Source organism: Gymnoscopelus braueri, assembly GCF_963280865.1.
Source record: "Gymnoscopelus braueri genome assembly, chromosome: 3".
NCBI classification, from domain to species: Eukaryota; Metazoa; Chordata; class Actinopteri; order Myctophiformes; family Myctophidae; genus Gymnoscopelus; species Gymnoscopelus braueri.
Window position 1 is genome coordinate 54,100,337 of NC_137612.1, and position 24,981 is coordinate 54,125,317.

Genomic DNA, 24,981 nt, shown 5'->3' on the forward strand with positions numbered 1-24,981 from the left:
CAGAGTAGAACTGCGTTAGAATCTTTGCTGATGATGTGGCCATAGCTGAATGGTTAGTGAGCCTGCCTGCCTGACAAGCCATAAATCCCATGTTTGATCCCAGGCCTCAGAAATATGTCAGTGTCCCTGAACAAGACACTTAAAAGAATAGTTCACCCAAAAAATACTTATTTTCTATCAATTACACACTCCATGAAGCCTTCAATTCATTCAATCCTGAGCACAGACTCAGACATATTGGTTGGATGCATGGTGCATATAATAGGCTATTGCATTGTAGATTAGTAGGCGATAATTCCAATATTCACTATACACTCATGTTTAAGCCTAACTGAATTATATATTTATGGACTTGTATATAAATTGTATATATGTTTGGACGACTTGTGCATTTAATTTGTCGGCAATACTTTGCCACGCTTTCTCCCTGGATCAATTTTTTGTGGCCGTGTTTCCTTTCTTGCTTATTATACATTTTACTTCCTCGTATGATTCCGGGGAGACATCAAATTTCTCTTTTGGGTCTTGGGTCAAGACCCAGGTTCCCGGGGAGACATCAAATTTCTCTTTTGGGTCTTGAGTCTTGGGACTCAAGACCCAAAAGAGAAATTTGCCATCACCTGTACTCGTAGGGGAATCTCGCCTGCCCTAAATGTAATTCCTGGGAACGCCACTGTTCCATGAGCTGCTGCAGTGCTGCTGTTCAGCCAAAGAGAAGAACGCCGCTCTGGTTTTGGGCTCCATGATTGGTCAAGTTCAAGGATTCTGCTATCGACTTTCATGGTCTTTTATAGGAATACGTGAAACCTGGCTTTACCATCCTAGCTCGACAAAGTCGCTCCTTTTCAGCCTGGCTTGGCGTTCATGGAACGGAATAAACCAGGCTGTACGGACCAGACTTTGTCAAACCTGGATTTGACTTAAATCCAGGCTTATTTAATTCTCCTTTCGTGTAATAGGCCCCCGGTAACACAGTCCTGTGTTGCACACACTAGTCCGTCACAGAATAAGGTGTCCAGGGGCTGTACTGCCCATCACAACATTCTTTATACTCATGCCTCTGCCATCATTCTAGGCAATAGTCTAAAAGTATGATGGCACCTTACATTGTATTTCAAAGGCCAAATCCCTCTCCCACACCACTGTCATCTGTATGACAGGGCAGGTCTGCCTTCATTATCACATTGCTTTTTCATTGGAAACCAAACTCATAACAGTTGTTCCCAGAACCTGACCAGTTTTTTTTATATCTTTATCCACACAGAATTTTACTTGATTGTATAAATGAGTCATTTGTTTTAAATTTGTTTCAATCCCTGCTTGTTGGTTCCTTGGCCAGGGCTAGCTTGTAAAAGGTAACTGTAATCATCAAAAGGGACTTACCTGGTTGGAACAGAAAAAAAGGAAAACATTAAATTGGAGAAAAGAGGCAGAGACATAATTTCATATAAATAGCAGTATAAATTATTTTTTTTATTTACAGAAACTTGTTACAAAACAAATAGACTATACAATCTTTCTTTAAATATTAAGTAATTCTAACCTAACCTGTTTTGTTCATGAATTACATAGCAGCCAATACATAAAAGTCCAGCTGATCAAAATTATTTTTGATAATGTATACAAAAAAAAAGAAAAAAAATCTATACACGCTTTTACATTATATGAATGGATTTCTTTTCCTCCCAGAAGCAAGCTCTGTTCTTTCACTTTTAACATTCCAAGTCTATGGTGCTTAACTTCGCAATGTTTCCATGTGCATGGAAACGAGATGCAAAGATGTCAGTGGAATCTGAGGGTAAACAAAACACTTTGATTGAACATTTTACGTACAAATCATAGTAAACCAAGGGGCTTAAGCTGCACACCTAGGCCTACAAAAAACCTTTTGATGTAATAATGTCTGGAAAACATTGATAATCCAAACTATGAAAAAAGAAAAAAAAACGTTTTAACTAGTGTTTTATACCGGGCAGCTGACAAGCTCTCAGGTTTTTCTTTTTACCACATTTAGGGTTCATAGGCAGATTTGAAAAGCAAGCTTCCTAAACATTCAAGTAAGGTGAAACTTAACCCAAACACACTGTCCTCAAAACAGTCAGGGTGAAACAAATTCAGGCACTTTCTTATTTAATTATTTCTTTAAAAGCTGCAAACTATTTCCTTATAAGCTGTGATTCAAATGACTAATGTTTGGCAACGATGATGCAAGCGGTTTTCACTGTTTCCAAGTGTTCCTCTTCCTTGCAATGATGATTGCTTCAAGTCCCTTCAGCCTTTACAAAAAAAAGGAAATAAGTGCTTCAATCACGAAATGGGGTTTAAGGTCTTCCATCTAGAAAGATTATATGATTGAAGAGTTCACGGAAAATTTGTTAAACAAACGGGCACAGCTTTTAAGCCTGCATAACATTTTAGAATCACAGGCAAATTGGGTCACAAAGATTTTTTTTTTGTGTGTCGATTCATAGGCAACGTAAAAGGTATTGAGAAAGCACACGAGTGAGACCTTGACTTGAAGTGAATAAAGGTATCTTCTGTCAGACACATGCTACAGTGGCAACACTTCACCTTTTTTGTTTCGTTTTTTTCCTTATAAGGTTCCCAGTACACAATTCATGAGATGCTTCAACGTTTACTTATAGGCGTATTGCATTATATAGACTTGGCAGTGAACCACTTCAAATAATCAAGCCTTTTGACTCGTCATCTTGTTTACTAAATAAATAATAATGACTTTTCAATTGTACCAAAAATCCATGTGTACGAAAATGCCTGTGCAAAAATACATATCTCAATATGTACAATTTGTTAACAAAATATGTATTCTGAAATAGGGATACTTCAATACTTGTTTGATAAATAAGCTACGAGGAGGGGGGGGGGGGGAAAGAAGATACAAAAAGAAAATAGTCTCCTCCGCTCCCAACACTATCTGACATCAGTGGAGGTTCAGCGAAACAACAGGTGTCACCTAAAGTATAAACATTCCCTGTGAAGTTATCACCATGAATCTCGCACCAAAAACCCAACACCCGAACACATGTCAGCGAGAAGAAAACTCGGAAGTGATGGGGGAAGTATTGCCAGATTTAAGAGAAAAAGGAATACGAGAGTAAAATGTCGGGCTTTCCTTCCCTTGTGACCAAAAATCTCCCATCACACACCGGCGGCGTCATATTCTGATGGGACATGGAAACCTTTGACAGCCAAAGCTGGAGTAGTGGTTACACCTGCAACGAGGGTTTGGGAAGCTAATAAGCGGCCTTTGGCTAGCGTTGTGGGGAAACTAAGCACTGCCTGTGGAGCAAGTATTTATTTAGTGCTGTTCACAGTTGCGGGGTAGGTCTACTGTGGCTGTCCTTTTTGCACACGGAAAGAAAACATTCAGGAAATAAACAGGTGTACTCAATACCAAACGATCTCTCGGAATAAAGATTCAATTGAATGAATGGGCACGTCAGGTGTCCTGTTTCACATTTGCATGCACGACTGACTGTCTTCGCCAAATCTACAAAGACTCTTTGTAGTTCAGTGTAAAAAGCTCATAAGAAAAAACATAAAAAGGTTAACACTTGCATAATTATTTGGGGTCAGAAAGAATCGACTGGATCCGTGCCTCGCGGCTCGTCTCTGGCTACCGTACGTAACCTGAGGTTACTTAGAAATGTCACTAGGAGGAGGAGGAGGCGTTGGACTAATGGAGAAGGGAAACGACAGGGCAATAGTGTGGGTTCAAACGTAGTGACCGTCAACTCCGACCGCTGCCCGCTCCCTCCAAGGCTTAGGAAATCAGGCGTTGGGGGCGTCAATAAGGTTTAGAGTTTCCAGTAGTCCAGCAGAATCTGACATAAGAAAAAAAAAGTCGTACACGTGCACACATTCTCTCACACACACACACACACACACACACACACACACACACACACGGAAGAGATCGGGCTTGTTGGCTCCCCAGTTACTCAGTGTCACGGTGGCTTCCTTTTCGGTGGGGCTTTGCACTGGCCCTTTACCTGAACCCTATCAACTCTGAACGAACCACAGGTTACAAATCCCATGGCTGCTGCTGCCGCCATCGTTGCTCCTCCTTCCAAACCGGACGGGAAGACCTGTCAGAGAGCATCAGGACAACACTGAGATGGGCAGGGTGCTGGCTTACTCCATCAGACCCCCCCCCCCCCGGGCACAAACGCCTGCCGTTTTCCTCACACGGAAGGTGGCCCCTGAACCCCACCCCACCCCCCTACACTCACATGGCTTTGGGAGAAAATAAGTTTCAATGACCACGACAAAGTTGACGTAACTGGGCTGTCCAGATCATCTCCACCCTGAGGATCGTGGGAAGCTGAAAGCAACGCAGATTTTGTTTCTAGAAGGCCTCGTGCAGTCTGGAGCAGCGCGCCGGCTGCCCCCCTCCTCCTCCTCCTCTCTGTCTGCCCACCGGTTCCACACGCAGAACCCCAACACCGCTGTCAGGGACGGGCCTTTGGCTGGGGAGGGGAGAGAGGAACGCAAATGGGTGTTAAAAGCGATCCAGCAATCCAACTCTATGCTGTCAAAAATAGGCCTTACTATAGTGTCATGAATAGAGCCCGACCGGCCTTTATTTAACCCATTAAGACCAGAAGAAGCCGATTCAACAAATGTCTTCTAAATCGCAACAGTATTCTGAAAAAACGTATGTTTCCATGTCAGTGGTGCCCAAACTATTTCATGTAAAGGACCCCCAAAACGATATGAATTTGGCCGCGGACCCCCATCTCAAAATATTTTGTTCCAGGGACCCCCCCCAGAAGCAAGGAATTGTGTTAAAAAAAAATCGTGGCTGATCTACAAACTTGCAACGCACAAGAATGAACATTATTCTTTTCTTTGGAATGTATAAAATTATTAAATATGTCAGTAATTTCTTTATATATTTATTATATAGTTACTTGTCATATCTGCCCTGTGCAATTTTTTATGGTAATCTAGGACTCTCATCAGTCCAGCTGATTTTCATAAAAAAGTCATCAGAAATGTGAGAAAAGCCAAAAACCCACCTGATGTATGTGAGAGTTGTTGGGGAGCCCCGGGGTCCCCGGAACGCTCCGGCCATGCTTCCCGTGGATGTTGTTGATGGCGGGCGACTTGGTCACCTTGGGCCTGCCTGGGCCTGGTCCCGTTCCTCCGCCACCACCTCCCCCCGGCACCCCTCCTCCTCCTCCACCACCCGCGCTGCCGATGCCGCTGGAGGCCGGCGAGCTCTTGCGCTTCTTGCCCTCCAAGCGGCCGTCGGACGACGAGGTGTGGTGGCCGAAGCCGCCGGCGTTGTGGTGGTCCGACAGCGACTGGTGGTGGACGAACGGCCCCAGGGAGAGGGTGGAGTCGCTGCTGTTCATCACCACGCTCATGCGCTTGATGGACTCGGCCGGGCTGGCGGAGGGGGGCCCGCGGGCCGGCGGCGGGCCCGAGGAGCCGCCGCCGCCTCCCGCCGGCCCCCCCGCCGAGGAGGCCTCCGCCTTCAGACTGAGCGAGTTGGTCCGCACGGTGGGGCCGCAGTTCAGCCCCACGCTGTGGACCCCGCTGTGAGAGGAGGACAGCGAGGAGGCGGAGGCGGAGGCGAGCGGGCCGTGGTGGTAGGAGGTGCTCCCTGAGCTGCTGACGGCCGCGCAGTTCTTCTTGAAGGAGGAGGAGTAGTTGGCGTTCGACGAAGACAACGACTCGGCGGCGCCGTGGGACGAGGAGAGGAGGGAGCTGTTCTTCCTCTTCTTCCCCGAGCTGAAGCTAGTGGTGCTGCTACTGTTGTTGGTGTTGTTGGGCCCGCCGGTAGAGTTGGGGGTGACGGGGGCAGAGGAGCTCTCCCTGGGCCTGAAGGAGGACGACTTGTTGGTAGTGCTGCTGCTAGAGGTGGAGCGGGACTTGAGCGCCCGGCCCGAGGCGGCGACGGAGGGAGCGGACGACGAGGAGGAGTGGGCTGAAGGCATCTGCGGCGACGAAGACACTTGTCGGGCCTGCGCGGTGCCGTAGGCCAGCTGCTGCTCGGCCCCGCCCTGTGGGGAGCCGCGGGTGTTTAAGGTGGTCCCGTAGGAGAGCCCAGACTTGCCCTCGTAGGATTGGCTGTTGTAGGGGGGCTGGGGCGGCGGGGTGGCAGGGGGCCCCAGGAAGCCCGAGGAGGGAGTGCTACCGTGGGAGTTTGTGCTTGTCCTATGGGCCGGTGCGACGGAGGAGGAAGAGGAGTTCTCCAAGGCCAAAGGGATTTTCCTACAAATATAAATGATCAGTTTTAACTATGATCACCCATCACGGTCTGATGAGCTAACAAAACGGGTCACATATCGTTGCTGTCAGACAGAAACCTCTCCATATTTTTAGTAAATTAACGCCCTACTTGATCATACTACAGCGTCACACAAAAATATCAAAAGTAGCAGATCTGCAAGCTCGAAACGCGGCTCGAAACACGGCTCGAAGCGACACGCTTCGAGCTTGTTGATCTGCTGCTTTTGATATTTTTGAATTTCAATCCTGAAAAGTATCGGTTTTGGCCATATGAGGGGTTTCCACCCGACAGAGACTATATGCAATATCAACACAATGGCCATTAACTCTTAAAACTGCCAGGGTTTTAAAAAAAATAGTACTCAAAAACTGCCAGCAGTTTACATGGTAAAACATAGGAAAAATGTTATTTATTTCTCCGTTTATTTTTTAACATTGAAGTGAATGGAGCAGCAACTTTTTGGAAAATGCTATCTCCTGGTTCTTTGTGAAGAACGGAAAAACGAAAAAACCAAAAAAATTAAGAATTTTCGATTTTTTTTATTTAGTTTTTTATTTATTTAAAAAAAAAACGTTTATAAACGTTTTTGGCAGGCAGAGAGTTAAGAAAAAAATTTAACACCTTTAGCAGTGGCACATGGCATTTCTTGCCGTCCGTCAAGATCAAAAGAAGCCACCCTAGAGTCATTCCAGACTAATACAAATCTACCCCCCACCCACACACACACAAATAATCAGTTGCACAAGATAAAGAGATCTTGATAATTGAGCCAGAAAATACGTACTTCCACATTTGAGAGTTGACATGCTTGTCCATCATGGCGGTCAGTGCACATCGCATCCGGTCCCAGCGACGGTCAAACGAGTAGCAGCTTCTGCCAAACAGTCGACTTCCGAAGGTACAGTACTGGAGGAACAGAGTCCAGGTGTTTAGTCTGCCGTTTTATCTGAGCTTTAGCCCATTCAATCCGGGAAACGCATCAGTCTCATTTTAGATTTCTTTGGCTATTCAAAAATAGTAGATCTACAAGCGAACGGCATAATATCAGTGGTTCTCAAACTTTTTTTTATGTCAAGGACCCCCAAAATGATATGCATTTGGCCGTAGACCCCCCTCCCAAGATATGTTGTTCCAGGGACCCCCCAGAAGCAAAGATTAAAACATAGCAGATCTACAAACTATGAGCTTGTATATCTGCTATTTTTGAACAGCCAAATAATGGTTAAAGTAGTTACACAGATGCGTTCCTGATTTTAATGTGTTAATACAATTATTATCTACATATATCTACATTACATTTGAAATTATTATCTACATACATCTACATTACATTTGAAATGACAATTCAGGAACTGGAACTCAGAACTTCAATTTACATTTTCCTGCTATTTATTTTCAGTAGCAGGAAATTACTGCTTCATGCATGAGCTTTGAAGAAGGTTGCGGTCCTTAAAATCAAAGCCTAGTCCCTGAAGAAATGCATTAAAAACAGACCACTTGTGCTGCTAGTTCTGTGTGTGATGAGAGGGTTGGATTCATCTCCTCCTCCTCTTTGTCTGTGTAATGACCAGGAAACAGTTACTCCAACATTACTGTTGGTGACGTAAGCTGCGATTGCAACTTGGCCAAGGACACAGGATGAACTTGTCTCTCTACCGTTACACTGGCTAGTTTGACAAATGCTAATAATTGTTGTGTACCTTACTACCTTTATGCAAAACCAACCTACGCTATGCAGAAATCTGAAATCAATGCTGGTTAGCCAATTAGTGGTTTAAGCAGAAAATAAGTACGTAGTCCAGTAATGATGTCACTCGACCTCACACTAATTGCAACAAAAACAAACTGATTTAGTGTCATATATATGTATGTCCTGTATAAGAGGGAAAAGCTTACGAAAGCTGCATTTAAGTGGCCCGTTCAGAACAGGCATATGTCCAACGGGCACAATTCACAGATTGAATGTAACAACAAAGAGTTACTGAGGCAAACATGACGCATGTGACAAAAATATATAGCCTACTATAGTTATTTTTTTTATATTGATGCACTTTAGGATTGGCTAAGTGATGAAACATTTGCAACTCAAATCTTTGCTTCTTCTGGGGGATTCTCCAAATCCTGATGTTGCTATAATATCAGTGGTTCTCAAACCTTTTTCATGGCAAGGGCCCCCAAAATTATATTTATTTGGCCACGGACCCCCATCTCAAAATATTTTGTTTGAGATAAAAAGATTTGAATAAAAAAAATGTTAGCTTAGAACATATATATTCAAAGACTTGCACAAATCTTCACGATTTTTCCAAAAATAGCAGATCTACAAGCTCATAGCGCCGCACTTGGTGCCGCGCTATGAGCTTGTAGATCTGAGCTTGAATAGCCAAAGAAATCTAAAGTGACACGGATGCGTTCCCGGACTGAATGGGGTAAACAGCCAAGTGTTTGCATCATGACTGGTTGACTTACCGCTGCCGGCCGTGGGTGATAACCTGAATAGTGGCAGTCCAGTTTGTCCGAGCCCTCCTCCCGCTCCTCGTTCTCCCCCTCGTCGCTGGAGGGACGGGAGAAGCCGTCGGGGGCAGCCGGGGGATGGTGCGTCGACTCGTGGACCAACGAGGGGTCTCCGGGCGGACCGCCGCCTCCGTGACTGCTGTTTAGTCTGACAAGAGTGGAGAGGGAAAAGAGGTATGATGAGGATTAGTCACCTGACGTACTGCAGGTCATTCAGATTGAGCCTTGGGACAAGACTGACAAGAGATTTCTACTAGCATTTGTATTATCGCTGTCTGTCTTGGTCGACACGGCCAACATATCCACTGTACGTTCCATGTTTAATGGTCCTACAAATCCATCGTTACATGAACATTAAGTGCTTACCCTTAAGTCACGGATGTTACCCATCAAAACGGGCCACTTGTGTTCTGAGATATTCTATATTGTTCGATAAAGAAGTCGGTATAAACGGTGCCTGAATTTCACTGTAAGTCGGTATTACACCGACGGGATTTAAATGCTACTGGATTTTAAGCGGTCAGATGGGTGGGCATGCATTTTCTGAGCACGTTTATTGTAGTGATCAATCAATTGATTGTGTTCTGGTTTGGATCAATTGGAGCCATTTGTTTTTCAATATCACAATGCGTTCAAAAATAGATATCTAAAATAATTGCGATTAGGCGATTATGTAATAATCGTGACAGCCCTAGCTGTGTGAATATTTATAGCTCCCGTACCATCATCATCACCTGGAAACCATTCTGAAACTCACTGTTCAGCTGTGATATTTTCTTTCCCTTGTACTTAACCTGTCTATGTTGCAATTATTCCCATGAGCGACACACACACACACACAGACTGTAGAGGATTGAGCTGGGTTATTCCAGAATGCTTGGATATCTCTCACAGCCTAATTACATTTTGAAAGGCGCTGAATGTTGCCGTAGTATTCTGTAAAATGTTTTGCATGTTAACACTAACATTAAGCACCTTGTCGAGGCTGTGGGCTTGACGAGTCACGCACAGTGGGTGGTTATTTAATTGCAGTCTATTAATTTCTTAAAGGTTCAGGACGCCCTGACCCTGTTTCATCAGAAGACACAGTGAGTGGAGTGGGGACTAGGGAAATATACAGTATTTACACTCGACACAGACAGAAAGGTTGTATGGAGTAAGATGAGAATTCTGATAAAGACTAAAACTAAAAGCAGGTGCAGGTGTGAAAATAATCAAGATTCCGCAACGACTTTTTACAGCCCAACAGACACTGTAAGAACAGTGAAACCACGGGCCATCGATAACATAGCAATAGCAAACGTATCCAGTGAGCAAATATGTAATGAGTTGCGGCAAATATTTCTTTTCAAACCCAGGAACAACAAGAAACAAGAAACAAGAAAACTGCAGATTTCGCTGCCAAAAATAGCAACAAGCTACCAATGCACAAAACTATGAAGACATTGTCTTATATTATTGTTCCACATCACAAGCAACCAATTTATATGTTAACATCTAAAAGCCAAAGTGGTTTTGGGGTTCATCCCCATTTAAGTACACAGCATCCTGCCAGTGCAATAGGCTACAGAAGGTGGTAGGGTGAGATAGCGGCATTGAGAGCATCCTGACACTAACTGCCATACAGATACACCATTCGTACCAAAACACAGAAGACAGTTGACTGGCAGTCAATGACTGGCTGGTGGCTGCTATTTATATGTTTTTAAAAAATCACTACATAATGTTATATCATTGCCCTAAATGGCAATATACTAACAAGGAAAGGATGATTAAAATATCATTATTACACGGCTTGGTTGAATGCTCGATTCTGATTGGTCAGTCATCGGTCATCATTTCTGGATAATGACCGATGAGCTCTATAACGGGCCACTGTGTAATCTGAGACTCAGAGCACCTGCTCGTGCCAACCTGCGCTGCTTGGTTTTATGCTTTATCCAACATAACAGCCATGTAAACAAACAACCAATGTCATTTACAACTAAACGTTGCTCTCAAGAATCTTTTTGAAAACATTTGAAGTGAGAAATAGACGATGCAATAACCGAAAAGTGATTGTATTTGATCCACTGCACTTCCTTGTTTATCGTGGCACAACAACGGGGGAATACCAAAACGCTCGCCCCAAAACACAGTCGCCCCGGGGCAAATCCGGCGGTATTACAGGCAAATCGGTGGTATGTAGAATGGGGGGCGAGTGTGTTTTGGGGCGAGTTTTCCGGTTACCTTGGAATACTGTCATTTGTTTTTGCGAACTTGTCCGCCCAGCCCAATACTTATGGAATACTTACATTGCTGTAAGCAAGGAAATACTTCGTTTTGTTGTTACTTTTGGGTAAATGTATTAAGTAGCCGTGTAATAAGTGGGATAATGCATGGGGAGGTGGTCATTATTGAAATTTAAAGCCCTTCAGGGTGATTATGCACCTCATTATCCCTTGCTTATGTGTGTATTAGCCTTGATGACCATCTTGACTCTGTATCAGAAATGACTTTGGACAGGTGGAAAACTTTAATTAAACTTGTGAGTGACGCATTACTTTACCTGAGTTACATCTTCTGATAGTTGTACTTGAATGTTGACGTGAAATAATAACCCTGTTTAGTGGCGTATAAGGCTCATTTGCCAGGGATCCTTTTAACGTTGGTCCCAAATTCAGTGTGAACAAGGGGTTAAGCTGCTACACATCGTCAACAGAGGACGAAGAGGTCCTTACCGTGGAAGACCGGAGTTGTGAGGTTTGGGCTTTCCGAGTGGCAAAGGCTTAGTGGCTTCCGGTGCAGGGCCGTTGCCGTGGGCCACCTGGTGGGGCTCGTGGGCAGAGGAGAGGCGGGGCGAGGGGTGGGGGTCCCTGAGAGCGGGGGTGGGCTGCTGGGAATGGGGGTGGTGGATCTCCCGGTCCCGTTCCCGGGCTCTGTTCTTGTGCTCGGCCAGCAGCGTGTCAAAGCGCTTCCTCCGCCCCGGCACCGCCCTCCGCTGGCTTAAGGAATGTGTCTGTGGGGGGGGGGGGTAGAGGTAAACACTTAGTAGAGGTCAAGATCAAGTGCATGCGTAGCTGTAGAGCGTTTTACCGCCAAATCTATGTTAGGACTGATTCTGGATCAGCACTATGGGCGTGTCTCAAAAGCTGAATGTTGAACGGTGATATCGTGGGACGAAACTAGTGATACTTTAATGTAATTAACTACCATGCTCATTTGATTTAAAAACAGGCCTTCCCGGCAGCAAAGGCTGTAGTGTTGATTTCGTCGACTAAAACTATGCCGAAAAATGATTGTCGACTACCTTTTTTCAATGACGAAAACGAAATAAAAACGAAAGCCACGATGATTAAAACTAAGACTAAATATACTGACAATTTCGTCAACAAATAAAAACTAAAAGGTTAGTAAGGGACTAGTGGAGAAGAAATCCAGTAGAACTAAAAGACAAGTACTTTTATGTTCGGTTGCGCTCCGGTGTTGCGCTCTGAAAATAGCAGATTTACAAGCTCACAACGCGTTGTGACCTTGTAGATCGTCTATTTTGAGCATGCAACTAAGTGTAAAATCAGGCATTACGGCGCGATCAAGGCACCGCCAAAACACATTTTAGTCTACTATATCAACTGTAGTGTAGTTGTATTTAGTCGACTATAATCTTATGATAATTAGTCGACTAAAACTGGACTAAAAGTAAAACATTTCAGATGACTAAAATATGACTAAAACTAAATGGAATTTTATTCAAAAGACTGACTAAAACGAAATCAAAATGTTTTGTCAAAATGGACACTTAAATGAATGGAGAGAGGAAACCTCTTCAGACCCAACATGGCTGACAACAGTTACACGGAGGTACCCAGGGGATACCTCACATTGGGTACCTGGTGTCCTTCAAGAAGGTACCACATGTGGCGGGAGTCAAGACAAAGATAAATTGAGCTTGTAGATCTGCTATTTAAAATTTAAAAAAATCATGAACATTTTGTGCATATCTTTGAATATATATTTTTTACATTTGTAACTCAAATCTTTGCTTCTGGAGATTCTACAAATGTCTTCTAAATCCTACCATTTTTTAAAAACTTATGTCGCTATAATCAGTGGTTCTCAATTCGGCCACGGACCCCCATCTCATAATGTTTTGTTCCAGGGACCCCCAGAAGTAAAGATTTGAGTTGAAAAGGTTGAAGAGAGTTTTAAAGATTTGCACACATTTTCAAGATATTAAAAAAATAGCAGATCTACAGCTTGTAGATCTGCTATTTTTGAATAGCCAAAGTATAAAATAATGGTTTAAGTTGCATTCCCGGTTTGAATGGGCTACGTTGCTCTTTTAAGCTTCAAACGGTGAGGCCTCATGCAGAGAGAAGGAACGGGCCCCGTTACCTTGCATGTGAGGGATCTTGTGCATGGTTTCCGAGCCGTCATATCCACAACGCCACAGTGGATATCTGGATTGAACTCGCGTTCTGATGGTGAAGGGCAGAAGAGAGAGAGAGCACGAGATTGAGCAAGGTGGGAGGGACAATGTAATGAACAGGCATTGCAACATATCTGCTGTCCCTATACACACACACACACACAACCTGATGCTCAGCAAGGACTTTGGATATGAGCTTTTAACCACTTGAACCCCAGCATCACTATTTTCTGGGGGGGGGGGGGTAGAAGAGCGGTTATGGTCTTCTACCATAACCGCTGCCGGTCATCAAATTATTGGCTTAGGAATGCGACACAAAATATATATACATCCATGAATTCAAGTCTCCATGGGGTGACTAATCGATAGAAAAAAAGTCAAAAAATTGTGGTGGTTCTGAGCTTCTAATTGAGCAAATATTTCATTTTGGACTGGAAAATGTCATCATGTGATGCAACATAAAAAAGTGCTCCTCGGAGCACAGGTCTCCGCTAGGTCAGGTAGGTTAGTGTGGGCCAGCAATGTTCCTACAACAAGCGAAAAAAATTGTGACAAATTTGGGGCAGAGGTTCTGAATTGGCATCCAGGGAGTGTGTGTGTGTGCACGGTTTCGCTGCGATCAAGCTCTGGACAGACAGACTTTCGGCCTGGCAGAGACAATGACGAAAAGGAAAAAAAAAAGATAACAGCAGATAACAAAACGAGACGATGTGCGATCCTCTCCGTCTAACCTGACAGTCTCTTGTAGAGGTGACGTCTGCTACTGGCGTTGCTGTCCTGCTTCTTGTCCGACAGGACCGACGAGAGGTGGCCCTTGCCGTTGGGGATCTGGCCCGGGGCCAGCACAGGAGGCTTTGGTATGGAGGGACAGTTAAGGCCTGGCTTGAGGGCTGAGGATGAGGAGGTGGTGGAGGAGGTGGTGGAGTTGGGGGCGGTAGTGTTGGAGCTCACAGTGGTGCTGGAGGCGGGCGTGGAGGAGGCGGTGGCGGCAGAGGCGGGGGCTGAGGGAGCCTGCGCCAGCTTGGCCGACATGTCCGACTTCAGGTGCATCTTCTCCACCTTGACGGCTGGGGTGAGGCTGGAGAGAGAGAGAGAGAGGCAGGAGGATACGTTGCCGTTATGTGATGTTTGTAGCAGATCGGGATTCAAAAAATGTTGTGTGGGCAGATGCTGAATGCCAGATAGGACCAAACCAAGGTGTTTTACAGTTCCCTTGACGGGGGATTCAAATTTCAAGTCTACATCTGGAAGGCCAGCGAGAGCTGAGGGATTAACACATTCCCTGCCAATCACGTAAATCTATGTTTTTTTTTTCCCCCCACACAGAACAAACCAGGATATAACGTGATCCAAAGATGTACTGCTCCATTCACTTCCTGGTTGAAGTATTTGGGAAATATTCTGTATCTCGGCTCCTGTGTTTTAGTATGTATTTTTGGCGAGTATTTTCAACGGCGTATAACAAGCCAACGGGAGTTTTCTGGAAAAACTTATGTTGCTATATCAGTGGTGCTCAAACTTTTTCATGTCAAGGACCACCCAAAATTGGGTGCATTTGGCTGCGGACCTGCATCTCAAAATATGTTGTTCCCAGGGAACCACAGAAGCAAAGTAAAACATTTTTGCAGATCTACAAGATAAACTTGTAGATCTGCTATTTTTGAATAGCTCAAGTATAAAATAATGGATAAAGTTATCCATTAGTGGCATCTGTGTCTTAAAATGACACAGACGCTTTCCAGTTTAAGCGGCAGAGGAGATCTAACCCAGGGAACGAAAACACAGAAAAGTGCAGTGACTGAGGGATTTCGGAGACAGGACAGAAGGCCTAAGTTCAACACTAGCCACAGCAAAGCAATGCTGCTCCGGGCGTTTTGGTGTTCGTTTTTAAAGTCGACGCAGCTTTGCATGGAGCAACGTACATCTTGCCGTCTTGCTGCAGCACCCTGAAGGGGGGGAAGTGGGTCCTTCGCTGGATGCCTGGCAGCTTCTCTTTGGCTGGTTTGAGGAGTTTGGAGTTGGAGGGGGTCGCCGCGGTGGAGCCGGCCGTGGAAGGTGGTCGTCCCTGGACCCCTCCTCCTCCGGCCTGGACCCCAGAGGACCCCGTGCTCAACCCGGGCCCGGCCCCGAGGCCACTGCTGCGGTTCCGGGCTGACAGAGGGAAGGGTGAGGCGGAGGGTGGCTTGATGGCCGAGCTGTGTCTTCTCTCTGCGGAGACGGGGGAGAAGAATGAAAACAAACTGTTTACAACCAGTGGGGTTACTTAAGTAAAAGTATCAATACTGCAATATAGAAGTACTCTGTTACAAGTGAAAGTCTGGAATTCAAAATGTACTTGAGTAAAAAGTACAAAAGTATTGGTATCAAAATGTACTTAAAGTACCAAAAGTAAAAGTACTAAAATATTTGAAAATAGCAGATCTACAAGCTCACAACGCGTCGCGATGTGACGCGTTGTGAGCTTGTAGATCGGCTATTTTCAAATAGCCTAGGTATAAAATAGGGCTAAAGTGGTTAATGTATGTAATGTATATCATAATTGATCTGAAAAGTAACTAGTAACTAGTAAAAAATAATTGTAGTGGAGTAAAAGTGCAATATTTTCCTCTGAGATGTAGTGGAGTGGAAGTAAATTACAAATACCTCAAAATTTTACATAAGTACAGTACTTAAGTAAATGTACTTAGTTACTTTCCACCACTGAGTACAACCATTTTAAAAACGCCGAATGGGACAAAAAAAAGCCAAGGACACAAAAAGCGGCAAAAAAGCCAACACTCAAACTACTGGACAAACAATACTAAGATACTAAATTAAAATATCAAAATACTGTTTAAAACGGTTCATGATAACAAATAAATGAGGTGGGGGGCCCAAGGATACGACAGATGGGAGGATGCCACTCACGAGAGACATAGCAGAGCTAAGGAGAGAGCCGCTTGCAACCCTCGGGGCAGGCCACCAGGGGGACGAATTTAGCTGAGACCAATTAAAATTTCGGTGGAGCCATGATTTTAGGTCAGCTTTAAACTTGAATGGGGAGTTTAGAACTTTCAGGGCTGTTGGTAGAGCATTCCACTTGAACAGGTTATATTTGAAAGATCATTCAAAGTATTATGTAAATTTGGATGAAATCAATATCAATGTGAACCGTCAGTCAGACGAACACCGAGACAGATAAAGGTTGCCTCAACAAAAGCGGGTTGCCTCAACAACAAATAAGTACAAAGGATTTGCAATCCAATCCAAACTCAGAAAGAACTAGCCCTTGGGGTTGAGAGCTTGATTTTCTGTCTGAGCCATTTGAGTAGAGCAGCCACTGTAGAAAGTGATGCAAGTCAACACTTGGAAAGCTTAGGACAACACCGAATTGAGAAAGGACAGACAGAAATAGCATCCAAGGTGATACGGGGCCAATTGCTCTCATTCAAAACGTGATATCTTTTACCCGCCCTTGGAAAAATATGGAAGCACAGCAACGGCTTGCAGCGTCACCAGACATGGGCCGTTGTTGTGAGTCGACAGGAGGGACAATAGATAAGTCAGGTTTTAACCACTTAAAACTATTCTTAGTAAAACGGACCGAGTTGCAATTGTACTTGGTACACTTTTTTCCCCGCTCTACACCACATTTCTTCGGAGATCGGAGCTTGGTAGATCTGCTATTTTCGCAGAACATTTCCCCCCAGAATAGGCATGCTGGGGCTCAAGTGGTCAAGGTAACCATTAAGCCTAATGTATGCTTCAGTGCATGATTGTGTCTTGATAGAATTAACAGATTTTCAACAGAAAAACATGACAAGGTCATGTCACAGCATTTAGTCGAGGTATTATACGTTTATGTAACTAGGTTGCCCAGACTAGGTAAGCCAAGCTTAAATGGCATTGGCACACACATGATTTCACGCTATTCAGCTGCCTAGACGAGGTATGCAAAGCAAAGCTTAAATAAAACAGGCACAAATGATTTCACACGGTTTTCTGTCGTCATACTCTCTCCACCAGCCACGCCTGCGAAAACAGGGACAACAGACAAGATATTCATGTCCAGAATGGCGATTTAAGAAACACATTGTGTCAAAGTTTGTCTTGTTCTTGTTCAAAACCACTGCAGCTTCCATGGGAGCCTTGAACCTTGGCCAGAGAACAATGACTAGATTAAGTGGACCTCGTCTTGTGTCATCGGTGGGTCACACTGACACACAGGCATCAGCCACTTCTGTTGCTCTGACTAGATGTGGGGAGAGAGAGAGAGGTCTGTTGGCACTAATCCCCAAGTAACCAGTGCTGGAATAGGCTCTACGCACAGCAGCCATATTGGAAAGAAATTGGGCCTCTTCTTACTTCCTTCACATGTGTTACCAATGACACTAATGAAGACTTTGTTCCATTCTGTTACACCAGTGGTTCTTAAAGTGTGGTCCAGGTACCCTCATGGTTCCTTAGGGGGTTCCAAATGGCCGCTTGCGGGTGTGTAACTCTGAGAGTGTACAAATGGAACCAAATGGACCCGTAAGGGTCCATTTGGTTCCATTTGTACACGCTCGGAGTAATGGGGGTCCTTGAAATTAAAATGTTTGAGAAACACTGTGCAACACTAAATGGAACAGAGCCTTCATTAGTATAACTGGTAACACCTGTGAAGGAAGAAAGGAAGAGGCCCAATTTCTTCCAATATGGCTGAAGCTCATTTGCAGGTCAGCTCCTATTAATGGCCCAGCAGATGTCACTATTTCACCTTCTAAAAGGGCAGCCGGCTGCAGAACAACATACTCTCAATAGAAGTGAACAAGGTTTTGGCCGGACTTTTACACTTGATTGCGTTCACTTTCTAGGGCTTCTACTGGTTCTACCGAGTGAAGACCCGCCCTCGCTGCGTTCGCAGCCAATAGCAGTCGTTGATTATTAGCAGGGTTGCCAGTTCTGCTCATTATAATTTCCCCGCAAGATTTTATTTGAAAATAGCCGATCTACAAGCTCACAACGCGTAGCGATGCGACGCGTTGTGAGCTTGTAGATCTGCCATTTTCAAATAGCTGATGTATATTGTTTAAGTGCTCATGTGGCCCATAGTCGCTTCTTTTGGGCTGGTTTTCCCAGACCTGGTTGCTGTGTTTCTCTCACAGAATCTGGCAACACTGGGGGGGGGGGGTGGCAGTTAGTCATGTAAAAGACTCCTCTTTACTCTACGACACAAATGAACCAGACTTTAGAGTGTAAAACATCAAAGGGATGAATGCGACTAGTGAATTTGTGAGCACACGCCTCGGGATCGCTCGCCGATCATAGCCGAAAGAGTGCAATTATTTATTTTGTGGGTACTAGCGACTGGCGGGAGTCAGCAGGTGTAGGGCCGGGACGGTATGGAATGTCTATTACCGCGGTGAAAAAAGCAATGTATCAGGGTGGTTAAGCCCATGATACAGCCAAGTGTAAAGACGAGTAATTTTATAGACTCTTCTTTACACTACCACACAAAATGAACCAAACTTTAGTGTAAAACATCAAAGGGATGAATGCGACTAGTGAATTTGTGAGGATACGCCTCGGGATCGCGCGTTGATCCTAGTCAAAGGAGTGTAATTATTTATGTTGTGGGTAGCATCTGGTGGGAAGACAGAAAGTGGAAGCCCCTCCATGCAAGCGCGGCGAGGTATGGGCCTACTTAGGTGAAACTTTGCGGTGTACACACACACACTCCTATACTTCCTAACCCTTCTCCACCAGTCCATTAACCCATTAAGACCAGGAACACATCTGTGATGGTTTTTTTTTCTTTGGCTATTTTTTTTTTTAAACATGAAAATGTTTGAATATATATATAATTAAAGCGAACATTTGTAACTCAAATCTTTGCTCCTGCAGGATTCTACAAATGTCTTCTAAATCCTAAAAAAAAAAAGTTAACTTATGTTACTATATAGTGGTTCTCAAACTTTTTCATGTCAAGGACCCCCAAAATTATATGTATTTGGCCGCAGACCCCCCCCCCCCCCCATCTCAATATTTTGAGAAAGGGACCCCCCCCCCCCTAGAAGCAAAGATTTGAGTTTAAAATGTTCGCTTTAAAAATATATATACATATTCAAAGATTTTCACACATTTTCAAGATTTTTAAAAAAATAGCAGATCTAAAAGCTCATAGCGCGGCACTTTTGAATAGCCCAAAGAAATCTAATATGATACAGATGCGTTCCCGGATTGAATGGGTTAAGTGCCTTTCCACCAGACTCTCGTTCCTACCAGACTGGTGTGCTTTTGAGGCCACCGGTTCCCCAACTCTTTTCCATTTTACAACCTATCCAAATCGTGGCGCAACACTCCACTTCTCCCCTCTCTCTCTCTCAATCCCCACTCCCTCCTTAGCAGCAGAACTAGTGATGTGTCGCTCATGATCGATTCGTTAAAAAGAACTAGTTCATTTGCCGTGAATGTGAACGAGCTCGTTCACTTTCTGAAACCGTTACGTTCACGCGCGACGTGAAAAAAAAACGCTCCCGCAATGGTGTTTTACACACATTATAAAACATACATTAACCACTTTAGCCCTATTTTATACCTAGGCTATTTGAAAATAGCAGATCTACAAGCTCACAACGCGTCGCATGATCGCGACGCGTTGTGAGCTTGTAGATCGGCTATTTTCAAATATGTTAGTACTTTTACTTCTTTAAGTATATTTTGATGCCAATACTTCTGTACTTTTACTCGAGTAAATTTTGAACACTAGAAAATAGCGCTACTGAACGAGAACGAATCATTTGAACGAATCATTGCCGTGAACGTGAACAAAATCGTTCGTTCACTGAAATGAACCTTTTTTCCCACCACTAAGCAGAACACCCTGAGGCCTCTCTCTCTCTCTCTCTCCCTCTCTCTCTCCCTCACAGTCTAGTCCCAGCAGTTGTCAACAGCACGCCTGCATGCAAACTCACACCAGGAAAGCCCAGCGTGACGCAATCTCCGCACAATGCTCTGCCAAACCCAGAGGGGGCAGCGAGCCCAATTCCAGTGGTCCTGGAAGTGGTATTAATCCATTAAGACCGGGGAACGCATCCGTGTCCTTTTAGATTTGAACCACTTTCACCATTATTTTATACTTTGGCTATTCAAAAATGGCAGATCTATAAGCTATGAGCTTGTAGATCTATTTTTTTAAAATGTGTGCAAATCTTTGAATATATATGTTTTTTTAAAGCAATTTGTTTTACTAAAATATTTGCTTCTAGGGGGGTCCCTGGAACAAAATATTTTGAGATGGGGGGTCCGCAGCCAAATACATATCATTTTGGGGCTCTTTGACATGAAAAAGTTGGAGAACCACTGACATTAAAGCAACATAGGGTTTTCAGAAAGCCGTTTTTTTTGCTGGATTTAGAAGACATTTGTAGAATCCCCCCAGAAGCAAAGGATTGAGTTACAAATGTTGCACATATGTTCACGATTTCTCCCAAAAATAGCAGATCTACAAGCTCGTAGCGCGGCACTTGGTGCCACGCTACGAGCTTGTAGATCTGCTATTTTTGAAGAGCCAAATAAATCGGAAAATGACAGATTCTTTCCCGGTCTAAACGGGTTAAAAGACGATGGAGAGAGATAGAGGGGGGTTGTAGAAGGAATAGGAGGAGTCTTGTTGTTCCCATTCATGCAGTCAAATAAACAGTTGGCTTGACACTATATGGGGAATCCCTGGCAATGGGAGGGACAGAAAGAGAGGGAAATGATACAGTATTGTAACTGGAGACTCTGGAGTGACAAGAGGACTTGAATGTGGATCTTACTAGACCCGTCAGAATTATCACCTAGTCGCAATAATGTGAGATAATCAACATTTTTGTGCATCATAATCATTTGCAAGTAGATTTTTTTTTAACATTTCCCCCCACAAAATAGCAGAAACAGCAGATCTACAAGCCGCAATGCTATTTCTTTGTATATTCAAGTCACTTATCTGCCCTGTGCAACTTTTGTTTACGATGCCTAAAAGCCAAACAGAAATGTATCTCTATTTTGTCTGTCGGGTGGAAACCTCATATGTCCAAAACTGTTACTTTTCAGGATTGAACAGTAGCAGTCAGATCTACAAGCTCAAAACGCGTCGCTTCGTGTCATTGAAAATCTGTTTAGGACTGATTAACCGATATTGCATATACTTTTATTTAACTCGTGCAACAAACTGGCAGTGACACATGCTAGCCCTATTTGAGCTTTTTTTTTTTTTTTCCAAAGGGACCGTCTGCAGCTCTCAGACTAGATGTAACACATTCATTAGTTCTATAAGTGCTTCATTCCAATAGGGGATGCATGCTATTTTCTGCTACCACAGCACAGTGACAGCTGAACCATCCAGGATGGTTCCGTATGGAGGTTGATCCAACTTGGTCCAGAGCTACAATATTCATATTAACTTCCTCTATCACAGATCCAATGTTGCAACGAACGGCTTATGGGGTAAACGTATTCTAAACCCCCGAAATGAAAGGCTTTGTTCTTAAACCGTAGCTGAGAGAGAAGACGACTAGGAAACCACAAGGCAGTGGAAAAGGAAAACATTTCCAGAAAGACAGATGACTGTTTTAACTGCACTTGATCGCTGTCCATCTTGTAGGCTGACTGTCTGTAATAAGATGGTTGGTTTAATTTGCTGCGTTCCAAGTACTGACACCAGTTAACCCATTAAGACCTGAGGCCGATAAAAAAAAAAAAATCTAAATCCTAACGCTTAAAAAAAAAAGTATATTCAAAGATTTGCACACATATTCACGATTTTACAAAAAATTGCAGATCTACAAGCTCATGGCGCGGCACCGAGTGCCGCGCTATGAGCTTGTATATCTGCTATTTTTGAATAGCCTAAAGAAATCAAAAAATGACACAGATGCGTTCCCGGTCTTACAGGGTTAAGCTACATATAATGATACAGTTGCCGTGTCCAAGCGAGACTTGGGACGTGCAATACTTTATTAAAGGTAGGGTCAGAGATATTTTTTGGTTAAAACAAAAAGTATTTTGTTAAAAGGTTAAATCACTATATTCTGATAGTAATCATTGCCAGAGTGTTTGTTCAGTAACAGGAGTCTCCCCAGCTCTTTAATAAACAGAAAATATTTTTTTTGGTAGGTGTCAAAATCTCAGCCAATCAGGAGAAAGTACCAATTTTTAAGCTTCATTTTTATAGTGTTCCAGTTAAAAAATGTTCTGCTCATTTCTTTGTGTCATCACTTCAAATTTCACTTGTTTAATATATCCTGATTGAGTTCTCTATCCTTATTGGATGTATTTTATGTTTAATAAAGAGCTGGAGAGACAAGGAGACTCCTTTTACTGAACAAATACAAAGCTCTATAGCAATGAGTACTATCAGAATATATAGCTATTTAACACTTATTTTAACCAAAGAAAATCACTTACCCTACCTTTAATTTGAGTAAATATGATTTCACAGTACTATCGCTCGCACATCACGGCAAACACTCCAAGGGTACCCGTTTACAAAGAAAACTCCCAAACACCCATCCCAGGTCACGGCTGCGTCTGAACGCGGCGGTAACCTGCCGTGCGCTAATCTGCGATATGCCCATCCAATATACACCTTACTGAAAACATGGCACTAGCAGTCCACACATGTTATTCATCTCCATTGTCAAGGTCATGAATGTTACGCTTATTAGCGTTTTCATGATTTATTGATTTATACTGGTTGGGGTTGTTTACAATGCTCTGCAAACTTTGCCTGCGGCAGATCCAACTCAAGGAACACGTAATTCAAAAAATTTGTGCTTGTGTATGTGTGCAGTCCAGGCACAGTACGCCTGTGTGAGCCGCGAGGTAGACAAGTCTTTGTTCAACAGCTTCAGAAAATGAATGCATAAAACAACGGCAAGCGCTCGCAGCTTTTCCCAGACTCCGGTGGGCTGTCGACCCAGCTGGGAGGCTGCCCCGAGCTGAGAAGCTTCAAGCACAAAGACCTCGAGCAGGTCGATGGACGGGGGGGGTTGTTTCGCGCCGCAAAAAAACACGGTGGAATGAATCGAACAGAGACGACGCCGAAATCTCCCATCATAGCACAGCACGGCACTGCACTGCATGGCGTCTTCTCATGGTGACATCTGAGAGAAGAGCGGGGGAGAGGGTGTGCGTGAAATAAATAAATAAAAACATGGCGGCAGCAGCACACAAGAGGGGGCTCCTACTGCGCTTAGCTGCATAGTGTCTGTAGTGTACCTGCCAGGGAGACGAGCGCACTGTAGGGCTACTTCAACTCTGGCCATCAGCAAGATACCTACAGTACGGTGTACAAGATATCCATGCTTTATCTTTGCTGTTAATCTGGCGACAGTCACACCATTTTAATTGATATCAATTAACCCATTAAAACCCGAGGCTGATGCTACAAAGGCCTTCTAAAATCAGTAGTTCTCAGTGGCAAGGACCCCCAAAATGATATGTAGCCTATTTGGCCACGGACCCCCACCCCCCCCCCCCCAAAAAAAATTGCAGCTGTACAAGCTTGTAGATCTGCTGTTTTTGAGAACCACTGTTCTAAACCACTGTTCTAAAGCCTAAGAGTTTTCTGAAAACGTATGTTGCTACATATATAAGCTAAAATCTTAAATGACACTGATGCTTTCCCGGTATTAATGGGTTAAGTAGGGCTGGGCGTTGCCAAAGTGGGAGATTTTCTTTAACCCATTAAGACCTGAGGCAGATTCAAAACATTTTCTAAATCCTAACAGTTTTTTTAAACGATTTTTCAAAAATAGCAGATCTACAAGCCAGAGGTCGCGTTAGTCCGATAATTGCCGGTTTTGACCGATTTTTTATGACAATGACCGGAAAAAATAAACCTCTTCGGACATCCTGACCGGTTGATAATGACACGGCAGTTCATTAATTATCACCGCAAATTAGGCACATTATAAATCCTCTGCTTTGCAAGCTCTCACGCGCTCGCTCTCTCGCTCTTTCTCTCTCTCTCTCTCTCTCTTAACAGCGTGCGTGTGTTTCTGGGAGAGAGAGAGAGAGGTAGAAAGAAATTGTGTGTCACACGCTGATAAGTGACACCTATTTCCTGTTAACAATAACCAGTGTAAAATGTGCTGCATTGGGCGGTAAATGGGAGACACTTTATTGTGAAGGTACAACAGGAAGAAGAGAGTTGTTGTTGCTGCTGCGTAGTTGTTGCTGCTGCTGCGTAGAAACTGCGGTCTCGGCAGTCAGACAGAGACCGCGGTCCGGTTACAAGTTACATTATATAAAGTTGTGTATTTAACAGTCAGTCACACACAAGTTGTGTCATTTAGAGTTAGAATATGTCACAGATACTAGGCTACTACAAGGGCACTTGTGAGTAAAGCAAGTTGCTCTACTACAGTTTAACATGATGAAACATCCAACACAGATGCGTAAATACTCTCCACAACAGCTATAGGCTACTGCAACTATGGCATCGAGGTGAAACATGACGTTAATCATAATCGTGGACCTATTTTTAACTCTTATGAGGTGGACACGTTAAAACGTTACCACTTTGAACTGAATAGCTCTATGAGGAGACGACAAGATTCTCACAACTCATCAACTTTCCCACGGCTGTCCCAACTAGACTGGACGGCATCCACTGTCTAACTATACAGTATAACCTCCTGTGAGTGAGTAGTGGTCTATAATTTATTGCCCTAACAGGTCAGCTGATCCACGTTAGGATTAATCTGAAATGCCCATTTTTGTGCAGTGCCCTTTGATTAGAAAATGCATTCAAACGCAATTGATTATTGAGAAACCATTACGCACGCAG

At 43.8% G+C, this 24,981-nt stretch overlaps 1 protein-coding gene across 1 annotated transcript in view; it reads right to left on the reverse strand.

Moving 5' to 3' along the window:
* Nucleotides 1-4,258: 4,258 nt before the first annotated feature.
* Nucleotides 4,259-24,981, reverse strand: part of atxn7 (ataxin 7) — a 43,431-nt gene continuing 22,708 nt past the window's right edge. Inside the window, exons 6-13 of the mRNA XM_080425112.1 lie at nt 15,107-15,392; nt 13,916-14,262; nt 13,151-13,233; nt 11,497-11,774; nt 8,732-8,924; nt 7,047-7,168; nt 5,043-6,243; nt 4,259-4,490 (exon numbers count right to left, since the gene is read on the reverse strand). Of these exons, the coding sequence (XP_080281238.1) occupies nt 4,473-4,490; nt 5,043-6,243; nt 7,047-7,168; nt 8,732-8,924; nt 11,497-11,774; nt 13,151-13,233; nt 13,916-14,262; nt 15,107-15,392 (2,528 nt within the window). The 3' untranslated portion in view covers nt 4,259-4,472. The remainder of the gene's footprint in view (nt 4,491-5,042; nt 6,244-7,046; nt 7,169-8,731; nt 8,925-11,496; nt 11,775-13,150; nt 13,234-13,915; nt 14,263-15,106; nt 15,393-24,981) is intronic.